Source organism: Platichthys flesus, chromosome 18 (assembly GCF_949316205.1).
Source record: "Platichthys flesus chromosome 18, fPlaFle2.1, whole genome shotgun sequence".
Taxonomy (NCBI): Eukaryota; Metazoa; Chordata; class Actinopteri; order Pleuronectiformes; family Pleuronectidae; genus Platichthys; species Platichthys flesus.
The window spans coordinates 7,186,369-7,213,051 of NC_084962.1; the positions used below are offsets into that span (position 1 = coordinate 7,186,369).

General features: G+C 43.9%; 2 protein-coding genes across 6 annotated transcripts in view; one reads left to right on the forward strand and one right to left on the reverse strand.

Annotated features, from left to right (window-relative positions):
- The window catches only part of ccdc85cb (coiled-coil domain containing 85C, b), a 46,908-nt gene extending 28,962 nt beyond the window's left edge, over positions 1–17,946 (forward strand). Inside the window, exons 2-7 of one of the 4 annotated variants that reach the window (XM_062411063.1) lie at positions 2,257–2,336; positions 3,407–3,448; positions 9,379–9,483; positions 13,675–13,767; positions 14,762–14,860; positions 15,772–17,946. In XM_062411063.1, the coding sequence (XP_062267047.1) occupies positions 2,257–2,336; positions 3,407–3,448; positions 9,379–9,483; positions 13,675–13,767; positions 14,762–14,860; positions 15,772–15,861 (509 nt within the window). In that variant the 3' untranslated portion in view covers positions 15,862–17,946. The remainder of the gene's footprint in view (positions 1–2,256; positions 2,337–3,406; positions 3,449–9,378; positions 9,484–13,674; positions 13,768–14,761; positions 14,861–15,771) is intronic. The other 3 variants (XM_062411064.1, XM_062411065.1, XM_062411066.1) reach the window with 3 other exon arrangements.
- A 610-nt stretch (positions 17,947–18,556) lies between these two features.
- On the reverse strand, positions 18,557–25,390 carry ccnk (cyclin K). Of its 2 annotated transcripts, none has more exons than XM_062411746.1 (11): positions 25,256–25,390; positions 23,649–23,887; positions 23,189–23,270; positions 22,964–23,095; positions 22,524–22,629; positions 22,370–22,427; positions 21,574–21,743; positions 21,263–21,471; positions 21,096–21,126; positions 20,822–20,893; positions 18,557–20,078 (listed from the first exon to the last, which is right to left on the reverse strand). In XM_062411746.1, exons 1-11 carry the CDS (start codon positions 25,262–25,264, stop codon positions 19,546–19,548), a joined length of 1,641 nt encoding a protein of 546 aa, XP_062267730.1. In that variant the 5' UTR covers positions 25,265–25,390; the 3' UTR covers positions 18,557–19,545. The 2 variants fall into 2 exon arrangements, with proteins under 2 accessions (XP_062267730.1, XP_062267731.1); XM_062411747.1 differs by having other exon boundaries at positions 23,649–23,884; positions 25,256–25,384.
- Positions 25,391–26,683: the final 1,293 nt, after the last annotated feature.

Sequence of the window (26,683 nt, forward strand, 5' to 3'; positions counted from 1 at the left end):
GTAATCTTAACATACACACCAGAGCGATCCGAATTCATTTTCCATCCTCCCTCTCCTTCTTTCTTTCTGAAGCTTCTCCCTTTGTTGTTTGCGTTGGCCGGTGTTGACTGAGGGCTGAGGAACCGTCGACCTAATCGGCTTGAGATCTTGGCCGCAGGTCAGGGCACCAGATGAATCCAGATTAGAGTGTCACAGGGCAGGAAGAGAGGATTAGCGGCTCTGGTCACTGCAGCCTCTGTCCACCCGTCGGATAACCAGCAACCTGACAGCGCTGTCTGCACCGGCTCGCCCAAGAGTCAAAGGGCTGGACACAAACAGGCCGGCAGGTCCCACTGGGGCCGCTCTTTGTGTCTGCTTTAAGATACAAAGTGTTAGCACCATCACAAACCGGATTATGGAAGCCAGCCTGGAAAACTGTAAAAGATTTGTTTACATTCAGGTAGTCAGTGATCGGATGTCTCCTCACTCATTACCGTAATATTTAACTTATTTAGCTTGCATCTTTGAAGGTGCATCTGGACTGATTGTGGAGTGGGAGGACAGGCTGTGTACTGAGACAACACACAGTGTACGTGTCAGAATAATTGTTTTTTTTGAGGAAGGAGTGATGCCTATTAAAATCTTATATTTATATGCACTTAACCAGCATCTATTTTTATTTATTCTATGAAAACTGGGTTATATTCAATTTGTTTCGAAATAATACAAAAATCTGCATTTACTGCATCATCAAGAGTAGCTTTGTAAACACACACTTAACAATGGATTTACTTTGGGGTGTAAAAGTCTGAGACCAGTTTCCTCACTGCGTTTGAAACTCGGAAAACATGTTGTAGCTTTTATTTGTGACCAAGAGTGTGTCATTGTAAATCTACACAATCCAGGCTGCTTTTAAGTGGGATATGATAGTTGTTTCTGCAGAATAGTGCCCCCTGGTCGCAAAGACCTCATCAGCTAGGTTATAAAAAACTTGGTCGGGTAAAACCAAGGTCACTGACTTGCGTCACTGCAACAAGTTGTGATTTAGTGTGTGTGTGTGTGTGTGTGTAATACCCTACAGCACCGGCTTCTCATCGGCATCTTACTCAACCCGTCATTTTCATCAGCAACCTCCCCACCGGCTTTGTTACATCTCCTCCGTCTCCTCTCTCAGTCTCTCTGTACTTCCTCTTAGAAAACAAAACAAAATCCATCTGTGTGCACAGTGTTGTTGCTCCTCACTCGCTGCTGCTGCTGCTGACGTGCACTTCCTGTGCACAGCTCGGCTTTGATCTCACCGTAAATTAAACATGGCTTTTCAGATAACAAGCTGCTCGGCACCTACTAAAGTCGAACTGCACCTCCACTCTTCACACAGTCGCTGTCCCTGGTTTGAACCCTCCGAGTCGCGTTAACGCACAGTGCTGCGGTATCCGGATCAGCTATGCTTGTGTGTTGCTGTGGTGAAATCAGGCCACGGTTTGTCAGTTGTCTACAGAAAGAAACAGTATTGTGACACGTTTAAAAAAAAAAAAAACACAGCGATGTCATATGTTTCACATTGAATGAACGAGAGGCCCAAAGAAAGTGTGGAACCAACTGGGAGACCACAGGCGAGCGTGAGGTCAAAAGTTAGGTCAAGCTCTGCTAATCTGGGTGGGAATGCTCAGCGCTTGACCCTTGACATTAGGGTGACACAGCTCCACTCTGCTTGACATCCCCAAGATGGCAGCAACCGCATCCAAGATGTTTTGGCTTATTGTTTATACAGAAAGAGGAAGTGGAGATGGGTCTCTATATATGCAGTTATTGTGTTTAACCTTATCGTTCTCTAAATTCTTGTTACCTGTTACCTTAAACGTTTTTGGACTAATATAGTTGCCTAATTATAAAATAACGTACACATTATTTGAAAGTAATTTGCGTACTACTTAAATACTTAAGTCGATTTTTTTCTTTTATTTCTCATTTGGCTGGTTAGGCTATTTTAAATAATTTGGTTAAGTGCGTTCATTCATAGTAAACAGTTAATTATGTGTGTGTGTGTGTGTGTGTGTGTGTGCTTTTTGGTTGCAATTTAAAAAAAGAAGCTCATGTTAATCATATTCCAACTTCAGACTTGAACCACAACCTCAAACCTCATCTGGAGAGTCTCAAAGTGCATAACAATGTTTTCTAGCTGCATGGGGTCCGTTCGCTCCACTGGCCCTGTTTTCTGATCGAGGTCTTTTAAATGCTAATCACCTCTGCTCTCTTTCTGCTTCCTCTCTCCTCCAGATCCCTCCTCCAACTACATCAGACAGCTGGAGACGAAAGTGCGGATCCTGGAGGACGATAACACTAAGCTTCTCACACAGGTGAGGCTCACACGTTATACCGTGGCAGATGTGCGTCACTCTCAGTGGAGAGACTCACTCAGGAGTCACGCCATTAGCCCAGTCACTGAACTCTTGTGCAACTTTCTAACTCGGCCAGCAGCATGTGATCGGCGGGGGTTTGAGATGAAGTGGCTGCCTGCTGCCTCCTCTGAAGCCACCCCCTCACAACACCCTGCCTGTTAGTTGGAGAATATGTTTACCCATGTTTAATTCATGGGGAGTCGGTAAGCCTCGGCAGCGAGCAGCGATGTTAGCCCCCGGAGGGGAACTGTGGGAGCGGAGGAGAGATGAGAGGAGGGAAAAGGAGGTGGAGGGGAGGGAGAGAGAGGCTTTAAGTGACAGTGACAGGGTAAAGCATTTCTCCAAAAGTTGACCTTGCTCTGACTTCTCTCAAATTTGGCAGATGGAGGGTTGAGCGGGTGGAGGTGGGAGTGTGAGAAAGGGGAGGGTGGGGGCTTGAAATATTTTGGTCTGGTTCACCGAGAGGTCATGTCAGTCTGCAGAGGTGTGTGTGTGTGTGTGTGTGTTACATCCGCACAAATAGATTTATCACGGAAACAAGTCATATGTAGGAGGAACAAACTGTAAACTCAAACTAAAGTGTAAATATAAATTGTAGTCTTTTTTATACCATTTGTTATCTCTGCTTCATCCTTAGGCTTCCAGTTTATTTGAATGCATGTCAGGCTGCAAACAATTGAGTTTTAATTTCAAAGTTCAAAGGCATTTTGATTCGAAGCCTTTATTCTTTTTTAAAAAGCGATTTCTCCTCCTCCAATTATCTCCCAGCAGATTTAATACGTAGGCAGAGAGTGTAGGTTGGAATCCTTACAGCACCTCAGCACCTACAGTGAGGTGCTACACATTGTTTCAAAGCAGTTGGGACACATACGATGAAACTACTTCTTAAAATCGACTGTTGCTCTTTGTGTTTTTTCTTTGTCTTGTCATTTCTTTTAACTGTATGTTTATCTCTGAACCCAAAAAGAGTCCAATGACAACCTTCCAGTAATGAACCAGTACATCATCATGTTTTTCTCTCTCTCCAGGCTAATAGCCGGTATAGCTTATCACAGATACAGACGAAAAAGGTAACTCTCTGAAACGCCACCGTTCGTTTGACCTCTCTGTTTGTCCACCAGTTGAGCCACTTTTCCTTTTTTCCACCTTTTATGTGTTTGGTGGTGGGACTTTTTACAGCTTTGAGCTTGGGGGCTTTTTTATAGGGGAGGACATATTTAAAAATGAACATGTTCACTTTAGGCTGAAATTCAGACAGCTGCTGATTCAATTCTCCGATAATGTCCATAAGGACTGAAATTAACTTGTTTATTCTTGCTGGGAGTTAGATAAGAAGATCAAATCCACCCCCACATATAATATTCATTGAATATGACATCACAGCCAACAGCTGGTTAGATTAGCTTAGCATAAAATCTGCTAGTCTCCTATATAGTCTGTAGAAATTCAGAAGAATCCGATCAGAAAAAACAGCTGGAGATCCCCTGCCGGATGCACCGCAAGCGAGTGCGGTAGTTGATTACGTTTCGAACAACCAACAGATGAAAATATTTAAAAAATGAAAATAAAATAAATATCTCCCGGTAAAAGAGCGATGTGAGTGAGTCCGAATACTCTATCGCTAATGCTATATTGATACATGTTGTGTTAGATTTAGTATTTTATCCAGTATTATAAAGTCCAATACAACAACCTTCGAAGTAGCTTCAAACATAACCGCTAGGGATGTGCATTCCAATAAATTGTCTTAATCGATCATCAGGAGAATTAACGATCGATTTTCGATTAGTCATTCATATTTTTTATATTAAAATTCACTATTTATAAGCTATATTAAAATGCAGTGAATATAGAAAAAACACTGCGTTTCCTCATTGAGATCTTTATTACAAGATGAACTTGTGGCGGTTAAACTTGAAAATATGCGCTGCTGTACTCTTAAGCCCAGATGAGAGAGCATCTAGCCGCTGAGAGCTAGCTGGATTTGACAGTTCTCAACCTCTCAGTCTGGTTGTTGTCACGCCCTCACTCCCAGAACCCCTCACCCAGACCCGGGTCTTTCAGGGTTCCCTTCCCCTTGGACTGAGGGTCCGTGTGCGGACATGAAGCCAAGCGAGCAGCGGAGGCTAGCTCTGGGCTGCTTCCTCCAGCTGCGTTCAGGGCAACTCAGATATTCCGACCTCCTGCCACATAACGAAATCCATTTTTTCCGTTGACGAAAAAAAGAATGTCATTGACGAAATTCTCAATGATCAATAATCGATCGTCGATTAATTATGCCCATCCCTAAAAACTACAGACCTAAATCAGCTCTGACACAGTGCACATTTCACAAAGGAATTAGTCTGCATGTAAAGGTCCTGACTCCTGTCCTTTGGTCCCTGTGTGCTCTGCTAGCATGCTGTGCTAATGAGGTGGCCCTGTATCTTGGCAAGAAAGCCTTTCTCTGCCCTTGGGGCCGGTCTGCACCGCTCACCCGCTGTCTGGTAAGAGGCACCCCAGGTGAACCAATGCTACATCGGGCTCCGGTGCATGAATGACAAACGCTTGTCCTGGCTTGTCGGGACGTCTTCTGGGCTGAATAATTTAAGCTGCAAAGGCAACTCAGGTAGAACCAGGCATCCATAATGCATGGCCGACAACTTGTACGCGAGTGAGGAATGATGAAACGTCTGTCTGAAGTTACGAAACATCTCAATGGTTGTGTCTCTTATAAACTTTGATTTCTTTTGCTCCAGCAAATAACGACATTTCTCCGGTATACTTTTTAATCTGACTCTTATGCAACAATTATACGTGTGTGTGTTTGTTCGTCCTCAGGTGGGGTTGTTACAATGGATTAGTTGCCTCAGTGGACATATTGCCTAACTTCCTGTGTTACGAAACGGGTCCAGTGAAAGTTTGTTAAGCATGAAGGCAACAATAGCCTCTTATCACAGGAATGTTGCCCCTCCAAACAGGCTGAAGGATTTTACTGTACAGAGGGGACAAGAGAAAGAGAGAGAGGTAATAACATGGTCCCACGGCAGAAAGGATCAAAGTCCTGCACAGCACAGGTGTAATCACGGAGAGAAACAGGGTGTGTGTGTGTGGGTGTGTGTGTCTTTGCCTGTGCAGGACCACGAGCATGCTTGATCGCGTACATGTACGAGATTCTTTCGAACTTTTTTCCCACTCAGATCCCCCATGTCCTTTAACCGTTAGTTGTCTCTGTTAAGTCACTGAAGTGTGAGGCACTCTGGTTTTCCCCACAAGCTCACTGCCACTCTATCCTGAGCAACTAAGTGCTCTGCAGCATGACTCTGAGAATTAAATGATTTATATGTCAGATTCAGATGATACTCCAGTTCACTAACTGCAGGGTAATTGAAGTCATCTTGCGGAGAGTGGACCGCAATGGGAATCAGTGGACCTGAATGATGACAGGGGTTAATGAATTATGCTATTATTCATTGACTGATTTATTGACCCGGATCAGTTTAAAAACCATGGAGTGGAACATGGTTTACTAACTTCTGCTATGTCAGAGGGAGAAAACCAACCACTCTGAATTATTAAGAGTCTTTGAAACAGTGGGCTTTTAAAGTTATGTAGCATTTAGGAGGATGCATTACCATCCATTCATCCATCCATCCATCCATCCATCAGCTTATCTTGGAGGGTCGAGGTGGGGAAGGAGCTGACACATAGAGACAACCATTCACACATAAAGGCCGGCGCATGCTTCTGCGTTTTCACGGTCCCGCAAGCGCAAGAGCCCTTCCGGGCCCCTTACGTGCTTATGTATCTCTTCTTACGTGCTTACGTGCATCGCCCGATTTTTCTAACTACACGACAAAACGACATCCCATCCGGATTCTAGTTTCCGGTTTTATGCCCCATAATACCGGCAGAAATCACTGAAGATTTAGAAGAACGAATATGGACCAAATAGAAGAGCACTTTGCAGAAGAGATCTGATAGTATGATCACTTGTATAACCCGTCACTGACTGGCGATATGTCCGCCAGAAAGAGACTACGAGGAGCCGCAGTGGCTATGTAAATAAACAATCGACGAAGAAGAAAGAAGGCGTCTCTAAGGTCATCTTCGACAAAAATCATTACTCCACCTAGTGTTCTGGCGGGGAATTGCTTTGTAAGAGGCACAACGCTTGAGGAAGCTTGGGGAAGCATGAATGACAAAGAGTCCTGCGACACAGCTGCGTGAAAAGCCGCCGACGCAGTTGCAGAAGCATGCGCCGGCCTTAAGGGCAATTTAGTGTCTATGAGCTGCATGTCTTTAGACCGCGGGAGGAGGCTGGAGGACTGAAAGAAAACCCTCACACACATGGGGAGAAGAACCACAGTCTTTGTTCAGATGAAAGACATGACCACTCCCCAAAGGTAAAGCCAAAGCCTCTGGAAAGCCTCACCTGGTGGCTGGCTGCAATATAAGTTATAAATCCTTCTGATAGGACAAGGACCAATCTAAAAGGTCAAAGTACATGTCATATACATTGTTCTCACAGATTGTTTCTGTCATTGTAGATAGTCGTGTACACTGATTTATGTTCGGTGTTTTTTTTTCCTGTTGGGTTGGTTTTAATTAGTTATTTAATGCTATAGAAATGGGTGAAATAAATGACAGCTGAGACTGACTCCAATATATATGTTTTTATAAGTTATCATTAGTGTGTGTATATGGCACAGAAGCTTTGGGATGCATGTCTCTGGCACAAAAATCGAATTTGCATAATAAAGTACAGTAGTAAAGGAATCATTATTCTTGTATCACCATATAGGGCTTAATTTTGAGAAGGAAACAAATCATTTCAGACTACCCAGTGAGGTACCCAGTGTGGGTTAGTCAAATTAACTTAACCGAATTTTGCGTAGGCTGCATCACTGCTGCCCCTCATAACTCAAGTAGGAAATGATGCATGTCATCCACAGCCTCTCCCCGTCAGCTCCTAGAGCACTGTGATGGATGAATAGACGGAAGGGCCCGGGCTTTAACTGAGAAGATACTTGTCTCCAGCCTACTGGCAAACAAATAGCTTTGTTGGTCTCAGTGGTCAAGGTCAATTCAGGGAAGGAAGGAAAGTTGGAGACATGTAAAACTAGACTTCCCAGGAAATATTCAAAAGTCAGAAAACTCATTCTGATTAAAGCAGGTCTTATTCCTACATGCGTCCAGGAGGTTATGTTTTCATAATTCATGGATCGGAATGAGAATCTGTGGACTGAGACATTTTGTGCAAATAAAAATAAAAATCAGGGATGTAGTAGATTTAAATGTAGTCTCATAAGGGGACTGTTGGGCCTTGGCAGAGGTATGTGCTACATTATTTGAGATATTGTTTATGTCACCCTTTCAGAAATAACCTACACAAGGAACAAAGCCGAGAGCCAGAAATGGCCAAAAGATGCTAGAAAAGGCCCCGGATTGAGAGCATGAATGTGAAAAACCCAGAGGGTAGATGAAGACGTGCCAAGGGAGGGATTGGGAAAGGTTAGGGTAACACTGAGAGGACACTGAGCTGGAAGAGCCGAGAGGACGGGGGACATGGAAGGGCAGAGTAGGCGAGGTGAATGCCGATTATGAGCAGAACGGATGTGTGAGCGTGCACTTGAGTGTATGTTGCACCGAGGGAATACAGCACGATGTCCACGCACTCATAGACGTTCACCCACAGCTCATTGGGTTATATTTAGCCCGAGTTCTCCCCGGCATCACGTGTGTTGTCGCACCGCTCCTCGCACAGAGGGAACATTAGTGCGTGACACGAGGAAATGTCATAAGGAACAGTGGTGTTGCTGTGTCCCTGCCCACAGAGGGAAGCGAGGGCTGGTTACTGCCTCCAGGAACCCGTGGTCTTTTGCTGCTAATGAGGACAAATCTTGGGAACACTGTCCCTGCGTAATGGCCCTTGATGATGCACAATGTGATACGGCCCCGGTGCTCTGAAGGGCCTTTTATGCAGACAGCCACAACAAATAAAAATCAGCTCCGCAAATGAAGCGCTCGGAGCGATGGCGTCCGACTGACAATGCGAGTGTAGGCAGGTGCCAGTGTAGTGGAGGCGGGGGGGGGGGGGGGGTGGCAGACTGCAGCCTGTAATGAACCATCACTGCGGATGTTAATATGCACAGTGGAGCCAGACAAACACTGGCAGCAATAAATGTTTTACTGGCAGTGTTTTTTTATGCATTTGTTTTAGCACAGGATTTTTATAGTTTAATTTAATGTCGTTTTAAATGTATGCATTCAAAATGATTTAATGTTCAGAGTTTGCCTTTCAAATTGAGGTTTTATCTCAAACCTTCTGTCACGTTCGTCTTTGAAAAAATATCTCCACTCAAGTGCAGAGCTGGGATAAATCAACCTGGCAGGCGTTACTGGCTGACTTGTCAAATATCTGTGCTGCTGTTCCTATAGTATCAGTGTATATACTATATACATAAAACCTGCCATGTCCTTTTTAGACAGTAAACCAAATACTAGTTTACGCTTCTCATAAAAACGGAAATGATTTATTAGCTGGTGTTTTGCTCCATTGTTGCATTGTGTAGTTGTGTGTGGAGCCATTCTCTGCATTAGGTTGTCTAAGTCCATGCAGGCAGTCCGACCTCAGCCGCGTTTCTGCACGTTCCCCTAAGTGGCTTTCAATGCTGTTTCTCTCTGTCTCTCTCAAGCCAGAAATCTGTTAGCCTCTGTTCCTGTCACTCGGTGTCTGTTGGGCAATAGAGCGACGGTCATGCATGTGCACCTGAACCCCCGCTGCTGCCATCGATGGAATTCTTTCTGCAGAGAAAGCAAAACAAAATGCAATGGGTGTTTTCCTGACCCGTAACGCATCCTTCCACCAAGTTTCTGACCAGGAGTTTTTGCATTATCCTGCTAACTAACTAACAGAAGGATAAACAAAGTGAAAGCATGACCCCCCTTGCTGGCGGTAATTAGATTTTAACTATAGCCACCAGTTTGTTTTTTAATGATATGTTTGTTTTGTGTCCAGCAGTGTAACCCAGGTGACCTCCGCGTCCTGAGGAAGGGGATGACCCTCTACCACTCCGAGTCTCAGCTGTCCTCACTGCCCCAGCGCCAGGACGCCATGCACATGGTCAGTACACACGCACAAGTTGACACAGGCCCATGCATACAAGCAGGGTACACGCATACAAGGACTCACATTGATGCTCACATTGATGCACACCTACTCATATCTCTCCTCTCCAGCAGTCAAAGATCAACACTATGACTCTGCTTATAACAAATGTGGTATAGAGCCTGGGTTTAATTGCACACGGGCCCACACAGACTTAATTGCAGGGAGGACTGTACTCGTGCCCCCACAGCGGAATCATGTCAAGTCAGCTCTAATTCACTTTACTGCTAACTCTCCAATTATACCCAGACATGCAACATTGCTCTCGCTTACACGGCACCATGTCGAACACAAACAGGAAGAAAGCACGAGAGGGAGGAACAGGAAGAAAATAAGATGGATTGGGAAAAGATAATGGGAAGAAGAGCGAGTAAGATGGAGACAGGAGTCAGCCTTCCCTACTCTCACTCCCTCATCCTGGCCTTTCAGCTCCACCCCGCCCCGAGGAGACGGTTTGAATCGAATCCCGCTATGAAAGTAATAATTCTCGGTAATCCACCGCCCACCCCTGACCCTGCCGGTGTCTGGGGAGGAGAGGCTGGATAATTGTTTTCTGACTGCTTAAGCAAGGTCAGAGTCGGGCTATGCCACTACCCGCAGGACCAAATCTTCCCAGTGAAAAAAATCAATATTATGTTTTAATCACAGGCCCAGTGTGAGGCGCAGGCCAGCTCGCACCTTTTTAAGCTTGTGGGTCACGCCCGTCTCCTCCTCGCTTAATAACGTCCGTGAACCTTGACCCCACAAAGGTCTCTCCCAGCAGGAGGAAGGATAAACTGCCAATTATGTGGTTGGTGGTCTCTGCCAGCGTTTAATTCCACACATAAAACAAGGTCATGATATTGACTTGAGCTGTGAATTTTGGCTCCTTGACATTTGGCCTCATTTTGACATTGTCAGTCATATTTAATCCACTGTAACCGTGTACCCAGGAATTCCCTCTAAACTGCTTCTTATTTCCTGGAAATTATAATAACCGGAAAATTGGAAAAAAAAAAGTAAGTGTAAACCAAATATACTGAAATATAGAAAATATTTCCTATTGACATCATATTTTTGTCCTGATTGTCCTTCTTCTTGGATTAAGTTGTGTTTTCACAATTTAATGTTTATCAACGTAAACCTCCTTATTTTGCATTAATTGTTATCAATTCAAGAAAATAATTCCCTGAAGCTGTCAGGTTGGGAGCCAACAAGTTTGTCCATATTTCTCTGTGTTAATGAAATATTTAAAACAAATTAATGGTAGCCAAAATAGTTTCCCGAATTAGGGTGGAGCCTGTTTTATGTTACAATATTATATCATATTATATTATATTATAGCATTTCATGTTATACCCTTCCACTTGAAGAAAACGGGCTCAATCGACCTCGACTGTTTGGGTTGAGCAGAGAAAAATGTGAAAGAAGAGAAGTGGATTGAAATGAGGGGAGAGAAGATAGAAGAGAGGGGGGGGGGACAGAAATGAGGGAGACCAGGAACAAGATCTGTCAGAATGGCTGTAAGCACCAGGTAACATTAGTAGTAATGATGATGAAAGTAATAATTATATTTTATTCTAATAATTTCAGTTTATCTTTTGTTTAATCTGCATAAACACCAGACACTCCCGGAGCCTTCAGCAAGCTTCTGATACAATCCTGGCAAATCAGTCGTGTGCAGCTTGATTCATGTCTTTGTTGTCGAGACAACTCTGTGAAGTGTTAAGTGGCTCAAGTTCAACAAAGTCCTTGGATGGTGACATGAACGAGGGAGAAGATGAGCAATGTGGCAGCTACAGCAGCAGAACCTCATTGACCTGGAGTCATGTTGTTGGAACTCATCCTGATCCATCAGCTCATCCTTTATATTTAGTCCTGTGTCTCTCAGTCCGGCCCGGTTTCAGGTGAGAGGGGCGGGCGAGCGTGATAGCGTCAAATAGAAAACAAGTGAGAAAGATGAAAAGGAGAAGAAAAAAAAAAAGCATCCAGATTCTGTGTGATCAAACTACAAACCATTGATTCTGACAGCGTTTGCTTCCCCCCCGCCCTCACCCTGAATCAGGCGTGTTTATGCAGGCGAGCCGTAACCAAGTGTACGTCCACATGAGCAGTAAACATTGCTCTGAGCTGCCTCCGCGCTGCTGTCCAAATCCTTTCCTTTGCTGCGTAGAGTAAACAGAAAAGTTCAACACAGTGATACTGGAAGTGTCTTCATAGTTCACTCTACAGCTTTAACCCACAGAAGAGAGGAGGATGTAAGAACTTGTCGTTTTGACCTTAAACAAGAAGATATACACACAGTGGGGAATGTGTTTAACAGAGGGATTCAGTCTGTAAGTCATTTGTGTTTGATGTAGTCCTTGAATAATGAGGTGCTGTCATATGAAGCCACAACCCTAGACATTACTCATTATGCATAAATTCGAACGTGGTTTAAAAATGAGATTACATCTGTTAAGAGCTGTTTTGACTTCCAGTGAAACTGCACATATGGTATTTTTATTTTAAAGCTCACAAAAACCCATGAGGAAAAAGAACTGCCAAACAGGTCAGTAATAAATAGATAAAAAATAAAGAGGTAATAATAACAAAATAAGTAAAAATATATACAATCAATGAAAATGCTTTGTATGCATTGCAACAAAAATAATTTTCCATATGCCACAAGGTGTATTTGTGCACATAAATTCAAGTTTGGCTTTATTTCCTTTAAAAAACATAAATTGAACATTTTAAAGTTCAAATAAGTTTTTCTAGTCTTGAACAAGGCTAGGCTCTTTACGGTTGATACAGTGCATCAATCTGCAGCCCTATCTCTATCATCCATCAAACTTCAGGGGCAATGGTTCAGTGTCTTGCCCAAGGACATTCTGGTATGCAGAGCGGAGCTAAGGGGGAATGGACCACGCACCTTCTTGGTAGTGAACAACCCGCTCTACCTCCTGAGTCACAGCCACCCAAAAAGAGAATACACGCTCTGCCCTGGCTATTAGTAGGGAGTGTTTTGAAAACTTGTTTTTGCATGTTGATTCTTTTGTGTGTTGCTGAACAGATCTTTTTTTGGGGGCAATTAACGACCACAATTCACATGAACCTTTTCATTATATTCACCAGTTGTCTTCTATCGATGCTCTTGAAAACGCATCTACCCTTTTCCTTCTCCCTCTCAAGAATATAAGAATTCCCACCTCCGGAATAAATAAATGCTGGTTATAAAGGCACATGTAAGACAAACAGTTGTTTCCTGTGGTTGTCAGGTGAGCATGTGTCAGGTCACCTCCCTCAGGACCAGGGAAACATCAACTTTTCATGCGGCCGATGTGATGTGAACGGACAGTTTCCACACACCATCCCTCTTGGCCTCAGCAACAGTTATTATTATTTGATCTGTTTCTGTTGGTTTTTGTGGCCTCTCTCTGGCACCCAAAGAGTGTTTGTGTGTGTGTGTGTGGGGGGGGGTGATTCAAATGGTAGTGAGCGGCGAATTGAACCCTGGCTAACAGAGTCACGGGGCTGTGTCTAATCAGGCTACGGCCCCGATGCCAGGTTGCTGTGAATGTTGCCTTTGTGTGTCCCAGCGATCTCTGTGTCCCTCTCGAAACAGTGAGCCACTGTCTGGAACTAACCAGGGGGTGGGATGAGTCAAGCGTGACTCCCCTGCTTCTCTTTCTGGCCGGCCGCTCCCATCACACCAGGTTAAATCACAGTGTGCATGCAGGTAGCAGACCTGGCTGGCTGCTGCAAACCTGGTGGATGCAAACAAAAGAAAGCAAGGGGAAGGAAAACACAAGCAGGCGCGAGGTGATCTGAGCCGGGATGAAGGGGATGGTATTTTCAGCACGACAGAGAATGGAATCTCTTCTGATAAATCAAACACACACTGATATGGAGAGAGTGTTGTTTTATTTATTTAGGTTTTTACCGAGCAAAGTTTCTCGGACGTGGGTCAAGCGATGAGCTCGGTGAGAGTCGGTGCTCGTGTGACGCCAGGGGGAGACGGGGGTAAACCGCGTGACAGCAGATGTGGCAGTCCGCAGAGCATGTCCTCCAGATGTTATGGGTTCAGACGTGGCTCTTAACCTTTGTCGCAGGTCACATCCTCTCGCAATCCGTGCATCATCTAGCACAAAAATAAATAATTTTCTTTTCTTTATTTCTTCTCAGGGAACAGGTCGTCTCCCGACCAGCGAGTCCTCCCCTGCCACAGGCTACTTGTCCTGTGTCCAGAAGCCAGAGGCTGTGGTGCACGCCATGAAGGTACCACAGTTATTTTCATTTAAAGGTTTCTGTTTCTGATTTCTGATTCCTTGATCATGGAGGACGTTAATTCATAATATTTCAAATCGATCGAAGAACTTTTTGTTCATGAAAAGCGGCGTAGATCTCGTCTGTGCTTATTACATGTTTTTAGTAAATGGAGCGAGCTATGTAGGAACATGAGATCCTCAGTTTTAATCATGCCTGCTCTGATTGGTCAATTGTTTCTCTCACCAGAGGAAAAACCGTCAGTTGGCACATCACCAAACCAATCTCAGTCAGAAGTCTTGACTTTACTTTAATATCTTTTGTCAAATGCAAAACTGACACTGCTGTAAAAAGATGTCTTAAAGTCCTGAATCAGATTTTTTTTTGACAGAGTTTTAGTTCCGCTTAAAAGGGTAAAGAAGTAAAGTCATAAAAAAGGTGCTATTTTAGAGGGGGGGGGGGGATATCTGAAGATCCACCTGTTGCCTATTTAAAAATTAGAGATGTGGAGCATCTTGTTAAATATAACTTAAGTATAAGTTTTACAAATTACAAAAACCTTCTGTCACAGCAGCACCACATTATCGTATATTGTAAGTATCAGGACTTAAGTTATTGTGTATGAACCTTAGTCTATTCTGAAGAATGGAGGAAGTTGTTTCTTTTGAGGAGGAGGAAATGTTTGGGAGTGGTTGACTTGATCGTCGGTCACATCTGCATGATATTCAAAAGGGCTTCATAGTTTCTCAAGAAACAATGAGACTGGTTCGAGGTTTTGGATCCAGAAGGACAGGAACGTGGACCACAACGACTCTACTCTCATAATGACTCAACATTATTCTTGAAATCTAAGATTATACAGCTCTCATACAACTTTGCCTAAAATGCTGCTTAAAACACATGACCACATGCAATTAATTTATTAATGTAACATATCAGTTGACACACACACACACACGCACACACACACACACTCACTCACTCGCATCTCTGTGTCTGCCCTCAGGTGCTGGAGGTCCACGAGAACCTGGACAAGCAGGTTCCTGAGGACTACGAGGACGATCTCAGTGAGAAAGAGAAGGCCATCGTGCGAGAGATGTGCAACGTAAGAGCAACAACCTGAATACTCTTCTCCTGCTGACCCCTCAGCAGCAAACAAGAGCGACTCATGTGCATAATGTTCCCGTTTGCTCTGTGTGTCAGGGTTTTTAGTTCTCTTCCGCTGGGTGCAAATTAGGTCGGGTTTCTGAGCTGCTCTCGCTAATGAGCGACGCCTTATTCACACTCACTTGGTTTCGGAATGACACTTGCAGAAGTGTCCCAGGCATCTCTCTCTCTCTCTCTCTCTCTCTCGCCCACTCCCCCATCCCCGCACCCACCCGCCCTGCTACGAAGCCAACTCTAAACTGGAAGCCCTGAATAAAAAGAGGCTCGTAGTTGAGCTGTCAGAGCAATTAGACTGGAGCAGCAAGGGGAAAGAACCCCCCCGCCCCCCACCAGCCTCGGCCTCAACCCCTCCATTCTTCCTCTCCCCCCTCGTCTCCCTCTATCTTTCTCTGTTGGTGCTGAAAGGCCTGATCCGGGATAAAAAGGTTCGCTGATTAGAGTGAAAAAGAGAGCGAGAGAGAAAATGAGAGCCAGGGCTATCTGGGCCCGGCAGAGGTATGTTACAGGCCAGGAATCTGGGGAGCACTACAATGGTACCTCTGTAATATCACTGGGGTCCCCGGGGGCCCCTTTCTCTCCCTCACTCTCACTCAGCAGCAGAGAGAAGCCTCGCAGAGACAGAGGATGGATACAGAGATAGCTCCTCTGTCATGTGCGTGTGTGTGTGCGCTTCGCGTCTTTGCAGCTCAAAGTCCAACTGTGAGCATTTGAAGTTGTCACTCTTGAAGAGGAAAATCCAATTTTCATGCGGAGCCTCTGCCTGTCTGCCTTTCGATCCGCACGTCTCCCTCCTCATTCTTCCTCTTCCTCCTCTCACCTGCTCTCTCTCTCTCGGCTTGTGTTTTGCAGGTGGTGTGGAGAAAGCTGGGAGATGCGGCGGGATCAAAGCTGTCCGTCAGACAGCACCTCTCTGGGAACCAGTTCAAAGGGCCGCTGTAGCACAGCAGCCGGCGAGAGATGGAGGGAGAAAGAGCGAGAGATGGGGATCTACAGCACCTGCACTCACCTGAAACCACCTCTTACTACCAGGACCCATAATGCCGTGCTCCCCACTGCCTACAGTGCTCCTTCAACAAGCACGCTATCGACACGGGCTAAGATAGACACATAAACGGACCTGTTAGTCACATGTACTTTCCATGTTTTTAATCTCTCAGAGCTTACATTGACTACTGGCAGCTAGTTTCACTGATTCGCCACATTTCTTTGTCGCATTTCCGAAGCTAACCAGCTCCACGACGATCTCTCCTGTAAAACCCCTACAGACACACACAAACACACACACACAAACACACACACCACTTGTAGTCCTGCAGAGCAAAAGCTACGCTACACAAAGCCAGCGCCGTGACATGGTTTCAAGCACAGGACTCATTCGGCTGCAGGGGGGCGGAGTGTTCTCAGACGTTTGGACGTGAAGGCAGCGTCGTGGCCGTATCTTCAGAGAAGTCGTGATAGTACTGTACCTCCCATAGAGACCCTACCCCCTGTCACATGTATCGCCCTCCCCCTAGTGGTCAGCGAGTGTAACTAGCAGTAGCATTCTAAAGTGTTAACCGAGTGAAACCCACTGTGACCTAGCGCCTTTTTGCTCATGAGACTATGGATAATGAAGTCTAGAGATCACTGTCAACTTGTGTATATTATGTATGGCACTACTTCATTGTTATTGTTGATTTTACTTTTATCTGTTTTGTATTCTAGCGTGGCCATGTGATCAATAATCTAGTTCGAAAAAGCACACGCTGCCGGACCTTAAACAGGGTTTGGGTTATTAACTTTAATTTTGTTGTTATTATTATTATTAATATTCTCTTCCAGGTGATTCGCTATTAATCCTCCTTCTGTGTAACGTCCGGAAAAAGTATCAAGGCCATTTGGAATCAAACCATCCATGAGTTTATTGGATCGATCGCTTTCTTACTTTGTGAAATTAACTAAAATTGTATGCTGTGTGCATGCTCGACAATCATTTTCTCAGGTTGGGAGGGCTACAGCTTTACCTTTGCCCATCTGTGACTGTGAGAGTGTGTGTATGTGTGAGAGAGAGAAAGAGATTGAGAGAGTGAGTGTGTGTGCATGTGGGTGTGTAAAAGGAAAATGAAAGCTTCTCTTGCAGCTGTAGCATCTGCCTGTGAATCCTCTCTTCTGTTGTTTGAACCCCGGTTGCAGCACGGTTGAAGAAAGCTGAAGACATTTGCTGAATCCATGCTAAAAGCCTCGTCCCATTAATGCTGATAAAAATGTCAAGACCAAATACTAACCCCCCCCCCAGGTTCAGTTCTGACTCCTTTTTGGGATCGCTCTGAGTTCTTTGGTTTTATATCGTCAGTAGATGAAAAGGTCTGTTTCGGTTTATTTGATTTCTTCTGCTCTGACCTTTTCTGAAGTCATGGATTCAGCAGGTGTGTTTACGCAGCGCATGTTTCTTAAAGTTGTTGTTTCTTAGAATACAAGAGATAAGTCTTCCCTTAGATGTCTTTTTTTGAAAAACACTAACATTTAAAAATGAGTATTTCTTGATGTCAGAATGAACAAAACGCTGTTCGTCACAGTATTTATTGCCAGGTGTCAGATAGAGATGGGATCGCTGTCTGGAACTGCTGAGTCATGTTGAATGGATCGGATAGGTCCATTTAATGGCTGGCAGCTCGGGCTCTCCCACCTCTATCGTTATTTGTTCCAAATTAGAACATTTCTGAGGCTGCCTGCCATGCACCTCTGCTCTCTCAAATAATGGGTCAAAATAATAATAATGATAAATCAAAGTATGTTTTTAAAAGTGTCCTTTTTTCTAGGAACTGATTTGAAGCCATGATACAATTTTGAATACTTTCTATATATAAATATTCTATATATATGGCATTTGATTTGAGATGTGCCACGTTTTTCTGCATGGTGATTTGATTTGGTATTTTTTAACAAACATCTATAGTGTTTCTTTTCTTTCTGCCTATATGCTAAAACCACAGTAAAGAATCCTAGAGTCTACAGCGTCAATAAATGTCAATTCCTGCAATAACTCACATGACTGGAACTCCTTTTTTTGTATCACTTTCAGAGATGACATGAATATCTTTCATGTCATCTCTAATAATATATAAAAGGGATAAACGGAAAGTTCAGTTTTAGAAAAGAAAAAGAAAATTGCTTCATGATAGAAGTGTCACAACAAGTGTCTTTTATCTACTGGGGCCAACAACATGTTTTCCATAGTGGATGAGTGTAGGCTGCCCCCTGTTGGTGCAGGACTGGACATTAAATCAAGACTTGTTTCCAAACAAGATCTCTACTCTTGCACAGGCGAGTGGAAAACTCAACTAATGAAGTCAATGGAAAAAATAGAAAGTGATTTGATTCAAATAATTAATTTGTCACGGATTAAAATAAAAGTACAGTTTTAGAAAATTTAGCATTTAAGTAACTAGTAAGCTCCTGATCAAACTTGAAACGCGTTTACCCTCTGGCTCTGAAACTTTTTTCTGGCAATCACTTTATAATCCTGTCCAGAGAACATAAGTTCTGCAATTTATCTGCCACAGCTGTGAGGGCATTTCAGGCAAACAAAAGGTTGGGAGCCACTTCTGTACAATCCACATTTTCACCTTATACACACTGAAAACATACAAGGCAGTTTAAAGTAGGAAAAGCCAGTTTTTATTGTTTTAAGTGCCACTCAGACACAAAACCAAAGCTGCGTGCAGCGTACAGAGAAAGAAAGAGGCCTGACTAAGGCACGTATGGATAGAAACGCAAAACAAATCTGTCCGGATGAAAAGATCAGATATGTACAAATAAACCTTAGAATGTCCAGTGTAAGATGTTGTTGGGTTTGATAACGGTGTTTGTGTTGTGCAGTTGCAATGAAAATAATGCAACAGGAAATTAGTAACAAAGGTAAAGAAACATCTTGCAACGGACAGAACCTCTGTTTCCACAGAATACAAGACTGAAACAAATAAACAGCATGTACACTCAAGGAAATGTTTGAATATACAGCATGTCTCCTTCAGTTGTATGGATGTTTTTATATAAAACCAAGATTCTACTACACTGTTTTATCTCTGCAACACTAGGATGGATTGGAGATTCAGGAAAAAACAAACAAGATGAGGGTGATAGAAAAACAGAAGGGAATAAGTCAACCTTTTTATCCATTTAAAGGTAAAGTAAAAATAGTACATCTCATCTCCCCATGATTAGCGAAGGAGCATGCTTGACAAAACTAAAAAACAACAGCGAAATCGGTGGGGGGAGAAAACAGGGTGTCACTATTTCCTGGTACATTCCCAGAACCCAAACAATGAGTAAACAGTGTTTGTTACAAGACCCTGGAATTGGGAACACCAGGTTGGACTTAAGTCGCTTACTTTTGAAATATTTCCAGATTCTTACTACGATCTCGCAGAAGCACTTTGGATTCTCATAACAAACCAGTCGACCCCTCACTTTTCTTCTTAAGACTATCTGCTGATAAAACTTTAATCAAGACCCTAGAAACTGTTTATCAGGAGTCCTGGTGGAGGTGAAACTGCTTCTTTTCCTTTGTACCAGAATAACACCAGTTCCCGGTTGTTCTCAGAGAGCGTTTCCTCCCCAGTCTCAGTTCATAGAGGATCACACTCATCTCATCCATCCACCCCGGTTCAGGGGCATGCCGGGTGGAAGGGACAGGGGGACTTGTTGCTGTCCTGGCACAGGAGGCGGGTACCCTGTAGGTGGAAGGCCTATTCCTGGAGGCACGTGCCCTGGTGGCATACGTGGTGGCGGAGGGTAGCTATTGTAACCTGGAGGCGGATAGGCCGGGGCCAAGCTGGGTGGCGGGTAGGTGGAAGGAGGAGGTGGAGGGCCTGGAGGTGGTGCTGCAGGCGGCGGATACACGTGTTGGTGGTATTGCGGTAATGGAGGAGCATAGCTGGGCGGCATGGGGGCGTAGGAGGGGCCCTCCGTCTTCATCATGGACTGCAGGTTCTGATAGCCCTCCCCGGACATGTAGGAGCTGGTGGTGGACATGATATAGTTGGAGGGCGGCGGCGGAGGAGGGCGATGGGGCAGCGGAGGGGGCTGGTGTGGAGGCGGCGCGTGCGGGGGAGGAGGAGCAGCCTCACTTCCTGGTTCGGCCTCTGTGGGAAGTGCTGGAGCTGGAGCTTTGCGGTCTAGTGAGCGGCAAGAAAAAGCAAAGAAAAACCTCTTGTTAAAAAAAAATTGCTAATTTTTGTTCCTATAAATATCACAATGCTGCTAAGTCCAACGTGAGCTCGAATAACCTTTCTGTTCCCAGGCGAACAGCACGCAGCCAGACCACGACTACCAGGCATCAGCCACATAGGAGGTCTCATTATCAGGCTCAAGCACTAATCAGATTGGTCTGGGAGAGGTTAGGGAGTATGTGATTATGCGTGTGTTGGGAAACATTATGTCCAGACGAGTTGGTGATTATGTAAGCAGACTGAGAGGACTAAGGACTTAGGGTTGCTTTCCAAGCTTGAGTCTCAGGCAGGGGTCCTGCCTGCTCATTATCGGCCTATTTGGTGACAGGCAAATGGACAACGGGGTGTCGTCATGTGATAGGGGCCTGAATCAGCGCAGGCTACATTATGACCAAAGAGACCCATTGAGCACAGGATTGCGAGTGTCTACATCATTCGTTTCCAAGCATCCCTGTTTCTGCCCGTCCAAATTAAAACACAGCCCCGGATTTTTTTATCAAATAGAGCCAACAGTTTTTCTGAACTTCTGTTTTAGCAGCTCTATAACTCTAGTAGTGGGACGCCTAGTCCATCAGAAGAAGAGATGATGTGTTTTCAAATGAAAACATAATATTAGGGACGTTGCCAGAATCTAAAGCATAGCAGCATCTTTGCAAACTGGCTGACGATGGTAGATGACCAACATTTACCTGAGGGAGGCTGCGACGTTGGCAGGGGGGGCATTGGGCTCTCCAGTCTAGGGATCTTTGACCCGACTTGTTCTGCAAAATAACACACCAGTTAATAACATGCAAAAGCCTTTTTTCTTTAATAAGGAGGGCATTTTTCTGTAGGCACGAATATTCATAAAATCCTAAAAAAATATATCATGCTAATTAGCTAACTTTCTTGGAGGTTTTTCAACATTTTTAAAGATCTCAACTACTTATATTCCCAAATGGAATATTTAAATAGGAATGTTACCTGGAGCCTTTGGTTCATCTTTGGGGGACGTCTGAAACAAAGAAACGTGAATGAGTCCCTTTGAGGTAAGCTTGGTGTTGATATATAAATCATTATAAATACATGCACTAACTGTAAGATGAAATATATGTTACGCCATCAGCAATGTTATTTAAGTGTATATTCACATGTGAACGTTTGAGCTGGCGTGCAGGGCTGCCACCCGGAGGGGATGTCTTCTTTGGGGGTGGGGGAGGAGGGTTGGCAACTGGGGGTGGTCCGAGTGGGGCAGGAGGAGCAGGGATTGGAGGAATAGGCGGACGCTCCTTCTCCTGCATCGCCTGAGGGATGGGCTTGTTGCCCTGCGAGTACAGGTCCAGGATCTGGTGGCAAATGTCTGGACACCGACAGAGAGGTTTTTTGTTCAGACAAGTCCGAAAAAGAGGTTGGACAATTATCAAAGGAAAGGCACAAAGAATAGTAGATTTGTGACAAGCACCTTCAAGGAGCCCAACCGGGACGTCCTGGACAAACTGCTCCCACCAGCTGCGCGACGACTGCTTGGCGGTCCACTCCTGGAGGTCGAACTTGCAGAGGCGGCCAGCCAGGTACATGACGGCAACCGCGATAATCTCTGGCTCCCACTGCAGAGACAGCATGGTGCACAAGCTGGAGGGGACACAGGAAAACTATTTAGAACCTATTTTTTAACAATTGTTTGTTTGCCGGAACACAGCAGAGACAATGTCAGGAAATGTGGGTGAGAGTTAAGGTGTAAACAATAAAGCTCCTCTGCCAGATTGAAACCGACGTTGGAGACATTGCTGTAATGTGGTATACATATTGAACCACGTAACAACCTGATGCCCTTTACACTACATTCTTTATAAAACAATGTTTCCCAGGTTGTAAAGCCTGCTTCACTTATTTACCATGTCATCAATGCATATAATAATTTAATAAAATAAATTTTATTGTTACAGCACTTTGCAAAACACAGATACAAAGTGCTTTATTAGGTTGACACAGAATTAAAACATTTCATGGAATAGACCCATTTCCAAAGAAGGTTTTTATTAAAGCTTTTAAAAGAAGTTATTTAAAAGATTTCACTAATGAAATTGATTTTTCTCTCCCTGCAGTCGCCAAGTCCACTTATTGTGGGAACAGTTAAGTAAGTACTTCCATTGCACAGGTTAGGTGAGTTTAACACGTTTAGTGAATCATATGCATGACACTACTGACAGAGTCACGTATGACACAGAGTGACAGTGGGAGAAAGTTCGGCTGCTCACCTGTCATTGACAAACGTCCATGCCATTTGCAGCACCTTGCACACTTTATTCTTTTCCCCTATAACAAAGATGGAAAAACAAAACGGTTCACTTGTTCGCTGCATAATAATGTACACAACCATTTGGATCTGATGCAATACTTAATCCAACTCACCTTTCAGCTGCTTGACATAGCGCAGCAGGAACATGTAGGGGTGCTCCACCTGCAGGTCAAATTTGATAGTCTGGAGCAAGATTCTCTCCAAAACCATCACCTCTTCCTGTTGAAGAAACACACATGTTCAGAACTTTAAAGATCAAGAGTGGAGACAGAGACTTACAACATAAGATTATCGTATGGTTGCTTGTTTAAGCAGATTAACAGCAATGTTCAGACATGTTTACTTTTCTCTTTCTAGGTCTTCATGATATTATGGCAGGGATCTATACTGCTGGTTAAGACTATTAACGTCTTTTCTGAACTCCATGACCAGAACAAATTCCCTGACTCAGTTCAAAAAAGGTACAGCACAACATCCCTTTGCACTCACAGCACCCAGTGTTAACAGGGACCAGAGACTCAAGACAACAGAGTGAACATAAGAGAAGCCGCACCTTCGGGTCATCTCCAAACTGAGCAAACTGCACATCGTTCAGTAAGCTGCGGGCGGTTTTAATGATGTCTTTGCACTTCTTCGGGGTCTCCTCCACTTTCCCCGCCAGGAAGAGACAGCAACCGCCCGTCACCTGATGAGACGCAAATGGCAACATTAATCCCACACATTTATTCATACTTCCAGGAACGTGAAAAACAACAAGTAAAAAGTGAATTGAACTCACATATCTAGGGAACTGCTTGAAAGAGTGAAACATGTAGAAGCGGTGGAAATATATGATCCCAGTTGCCAGTGTGTCATAGTGTCTGGTAACAGTCAAGGACATATCAGAGACCATTGACAGTTACTTACACATTGTTAGATAACAAGTATGAAAAAGAAAACTCAACCTGACATAAAAAGATGTTTATTATGATTGTGCTGCTATGATCACTACATACTATCTCTGCTATACTTCCTGTTAACTATTCCTTTTCCATCTATTCCAGTGAAAGTAAATAACTCCTGTAAAAGAGTGAAGTGAACAAACCTAAATACTGTATATTGGTTGTATAATTTCTTCTAAATTTGAATAGTTAGGTTTATATTTACTGTATTTTGATCAGGAATAAACAAAACCATGGAGCACTTTATTAACTTGACCTGCACAGTATATCATCGGTCAATAAATCAATTAAGGATACAGGCCAAGTCGGGTTCCCACGTCAAATATGAAGCGGGCTCCTTCTCGCCGATATCGAGCTTCCGTGGCCGAGTCCAGGCCCTCGGACTGAGATGGGGTGTGGGCCAAATCTTTCTTGTCCCAGTACCAGCATGGTTTGATGTGGTCCAGAATCGTTTGGCCAGTCATTGAGAAATTCTCTCTCGATTCCTTCATTGGCTGAGGGGAGGCAACGTTGGATGGACCTGCTGCACTCGACTGCTGAGAGGATGGCAAAAAGAGGTTTAGTTATGGCCATTACTACCCAGAAGCATTGGTAGCAAAGGTAGTTGTCAATGCTATCCTGTTTGCTGTTGTGTGCTGGGACGGCCCGTTGAACAGACTCAAACTGATACAGAGTGGCAGTGATGTTGTTTGGGGGGGAAGCTGACCTCTACGAAGACGGTGCCAGAGAGAAGAATGCTGCTTTGACAGTGTGTGATAAAGAAAGTGCTGTACACAGATGCATAGTATGAATGTGTGAATGGCACAAACTCTACTTTAGATAGCTTTGAGTGGTAATCAAGCCGAGAGAAGCACTTTTTTATACTCTTGCTTACCTTTTGTCTTTGTAATTATTGTTAATTTCTTAATATACATATATCTGTCCAAATTTCCACCGAAGGAAGTATTTTTGATTCTGAATATTAAGTGTTGGTTAAATCCACTCATTGATTAACAGTGATGTTCTACCATAGTAGCAGGTGGCTCTTATCAACTCTATGAAACATCAGTGGATTTTCATAGTAACTTTTAATAAGTGTAAGCCACATCAGGTAACTCTGTGGAACATTAAGGAATATTATGAGCATGTGTTCATAATTTGCTTTTACTTTGAGTACAATTACTTAAAGTGGCCTTAATTGTTACAGTCATCACATATAGCAGGATGTAGCAACGTTCCTCTAATCCACCCAGTGTGAAATAAGGAAGACAGAAATCAGTGTGAATGATATGCATTTAGCTCGGAACCAAGTATTTCACAGAATTGATAACTTGTTTATTTCTGCATTAGACAGACAGCTAACAGTTCTTATGGTATGAAGCCAACAACCAGGAGGAGCACAGAGAAAAGACAGTGTGTCCCTGCACCTTCTCTCGTTCATTCATGGGTAAACTACACCTGACATGAACCCTGTAGCTGTAAAAACAGCACACCAACAACTCAAAACACGAAATGAAGCGATTAACGTGGATCCAGAAGACGCCCCTCCTCGCAATTAGCTTACCGAAAAAGTTAGCTTCGTAATGCTAATTGAGAGGAAACATTAGTGGGTGTTAGCATCTCGTTAGCAGTCGCTAAAGTTAGCTCACTGGGGCTTAATTATCAAACCTGCCTGGAACACAATGTGTAAGCTACGTCAGGGGATGTCGCATGAACACAGCAGCATCTTAAAACAAAAGAAACCTTCCATGTACAGGCGGCCGGAGTGTGTTCGCCCGCCGCATCTAGCAGCTAAGCTAACCTCGGCTAGCTAAACTGACTCGAGGTGCCATCACCGCTGAGGCTCAGAGCTCCGCAACCTGTCAGAAGTAGCTCGATTTCGGCCTGATCGGTTCCGTCCGCCCGCAGCCGAACACGACTCTTACCTTTAGCATGTAGCCGTACTGGAGAAATCACACAGAACACACAACCGAACGAGCAGATCCGCAGTTATTCACGATAAGTCGGGAAACGAGTGATCCACAACAGACCCCATTGTAACAAGGGCATCGCCATTGGGCAGAGCGTCACGCGATGACGTCACGACGCAAGATATCTGGCAATCGTGTGCCTCGGTTCGATTTTAGTTTTTCTTTTCCTCTGCTGAATGGATTTAGCTCGTGCTTTGATTGATGTTTATTACAATTTAAATATCCGGCCTTTTGAAATCCCAGCAGAAGGAATAACAACAACACCATTTATTTTGAATATGAGGAAATGTGTTGGTTCCAATAACATCCACTAAGGGGAGACAAATAATTACTAGTGGACTCGCACAGGCAGGACTGGGTTTTGCAGTTTATGAATTGACCACATACTTGGAAACAATATGCTTCACAAAAAACAAGATTTAAAAGAGTTTTTAAATGGAAATGAAAAGAAATAAATCAAACACGTGTAACATTTACACACAGGACAGAGTGTAAACAACTATTAAACATATAAATTGAATACTTCTCATTTGAATCCTGTAGTGGAAGGAGCTTATTTAACAGATGTGAATGAGACTAAAATAATATCATGCTTTCAACCTTTCGGTTTTTGTCTACAAAGATCGTTTGTAAGAAAATCTAGAATAGAATTTAACATTCTCCCTTATCCCTTAATAATATGGCACCATTAAAAAGCTCATGGTGCCATATCAGCCCACTAGAGCACAGCGTTCCCAGAATCCAGGCTTACTTGTTATCCCTAAAGTCTTTCAAAGAAGAGTAGAGCTTTCAGCTTTCAAGCTCCTCTCCTGTGGAATCACCTCCCAGTTTCGGTTCAGGGAGGCAGACACCCTTTCTACATTTAGGAGTAGGCCTAAAACCTTCCTTTATGATCAAGCTTATAGTTAGAGCTGGTCCAGGCTTATCTTAGACCTGCTCTAAGCTACGCTGCTATAGCTCTAGAATGTCGGGGACACATGACACATGGAGCTTCTCTTTCCAGCTTCCCTTTCTTCTTTTTCCCTCTTATCATATCAGATCGTGATGGTGGATCATGGCCGTGGTGGCTGCTGACCGTGGACTATGATTACAACAAGACTGCTTGGTAAACCATATGTCTACTATCTTTATTGACAATAATTCATCAATTAATTTACCTTCCATTATGCTACAAACTGTTTCTTCTTATCAATGCTGCAGCCACTCATAGTTTTTCTGATTCTCCCCATCACAAGTGGCATCTATTGAACTTCTGTCCATCCTGGGAGAGGGATCCCTCACATGCGGTTCTCACTGAGGTTTTTACGTTCTTTTTCCCCTGTTAAAAGGTTTTTGGGTCGTTTTTCTTGACTCTTGTTGAGGGTTAAGGGCAGAGGATGTCAC

Coding starts and splice junctions, on each gene's coding strand:
- ccnk (XM_062411746.1), bottom strand. Junction 21,744..22,369: donor TGGACGTTTGTCAATGACAG/GTGAGCAGCCGA, acceptor TGTCCCCTCCAG/CTTGTGCACCATGCTGTCTC. Junction 21,127..21,262: donor GCCAGCTCAAACGTTCACAT/GTGAATATACAC, acceptor TCTTTGTTTCAG/ACGTCCCCCAAAGATGAACC.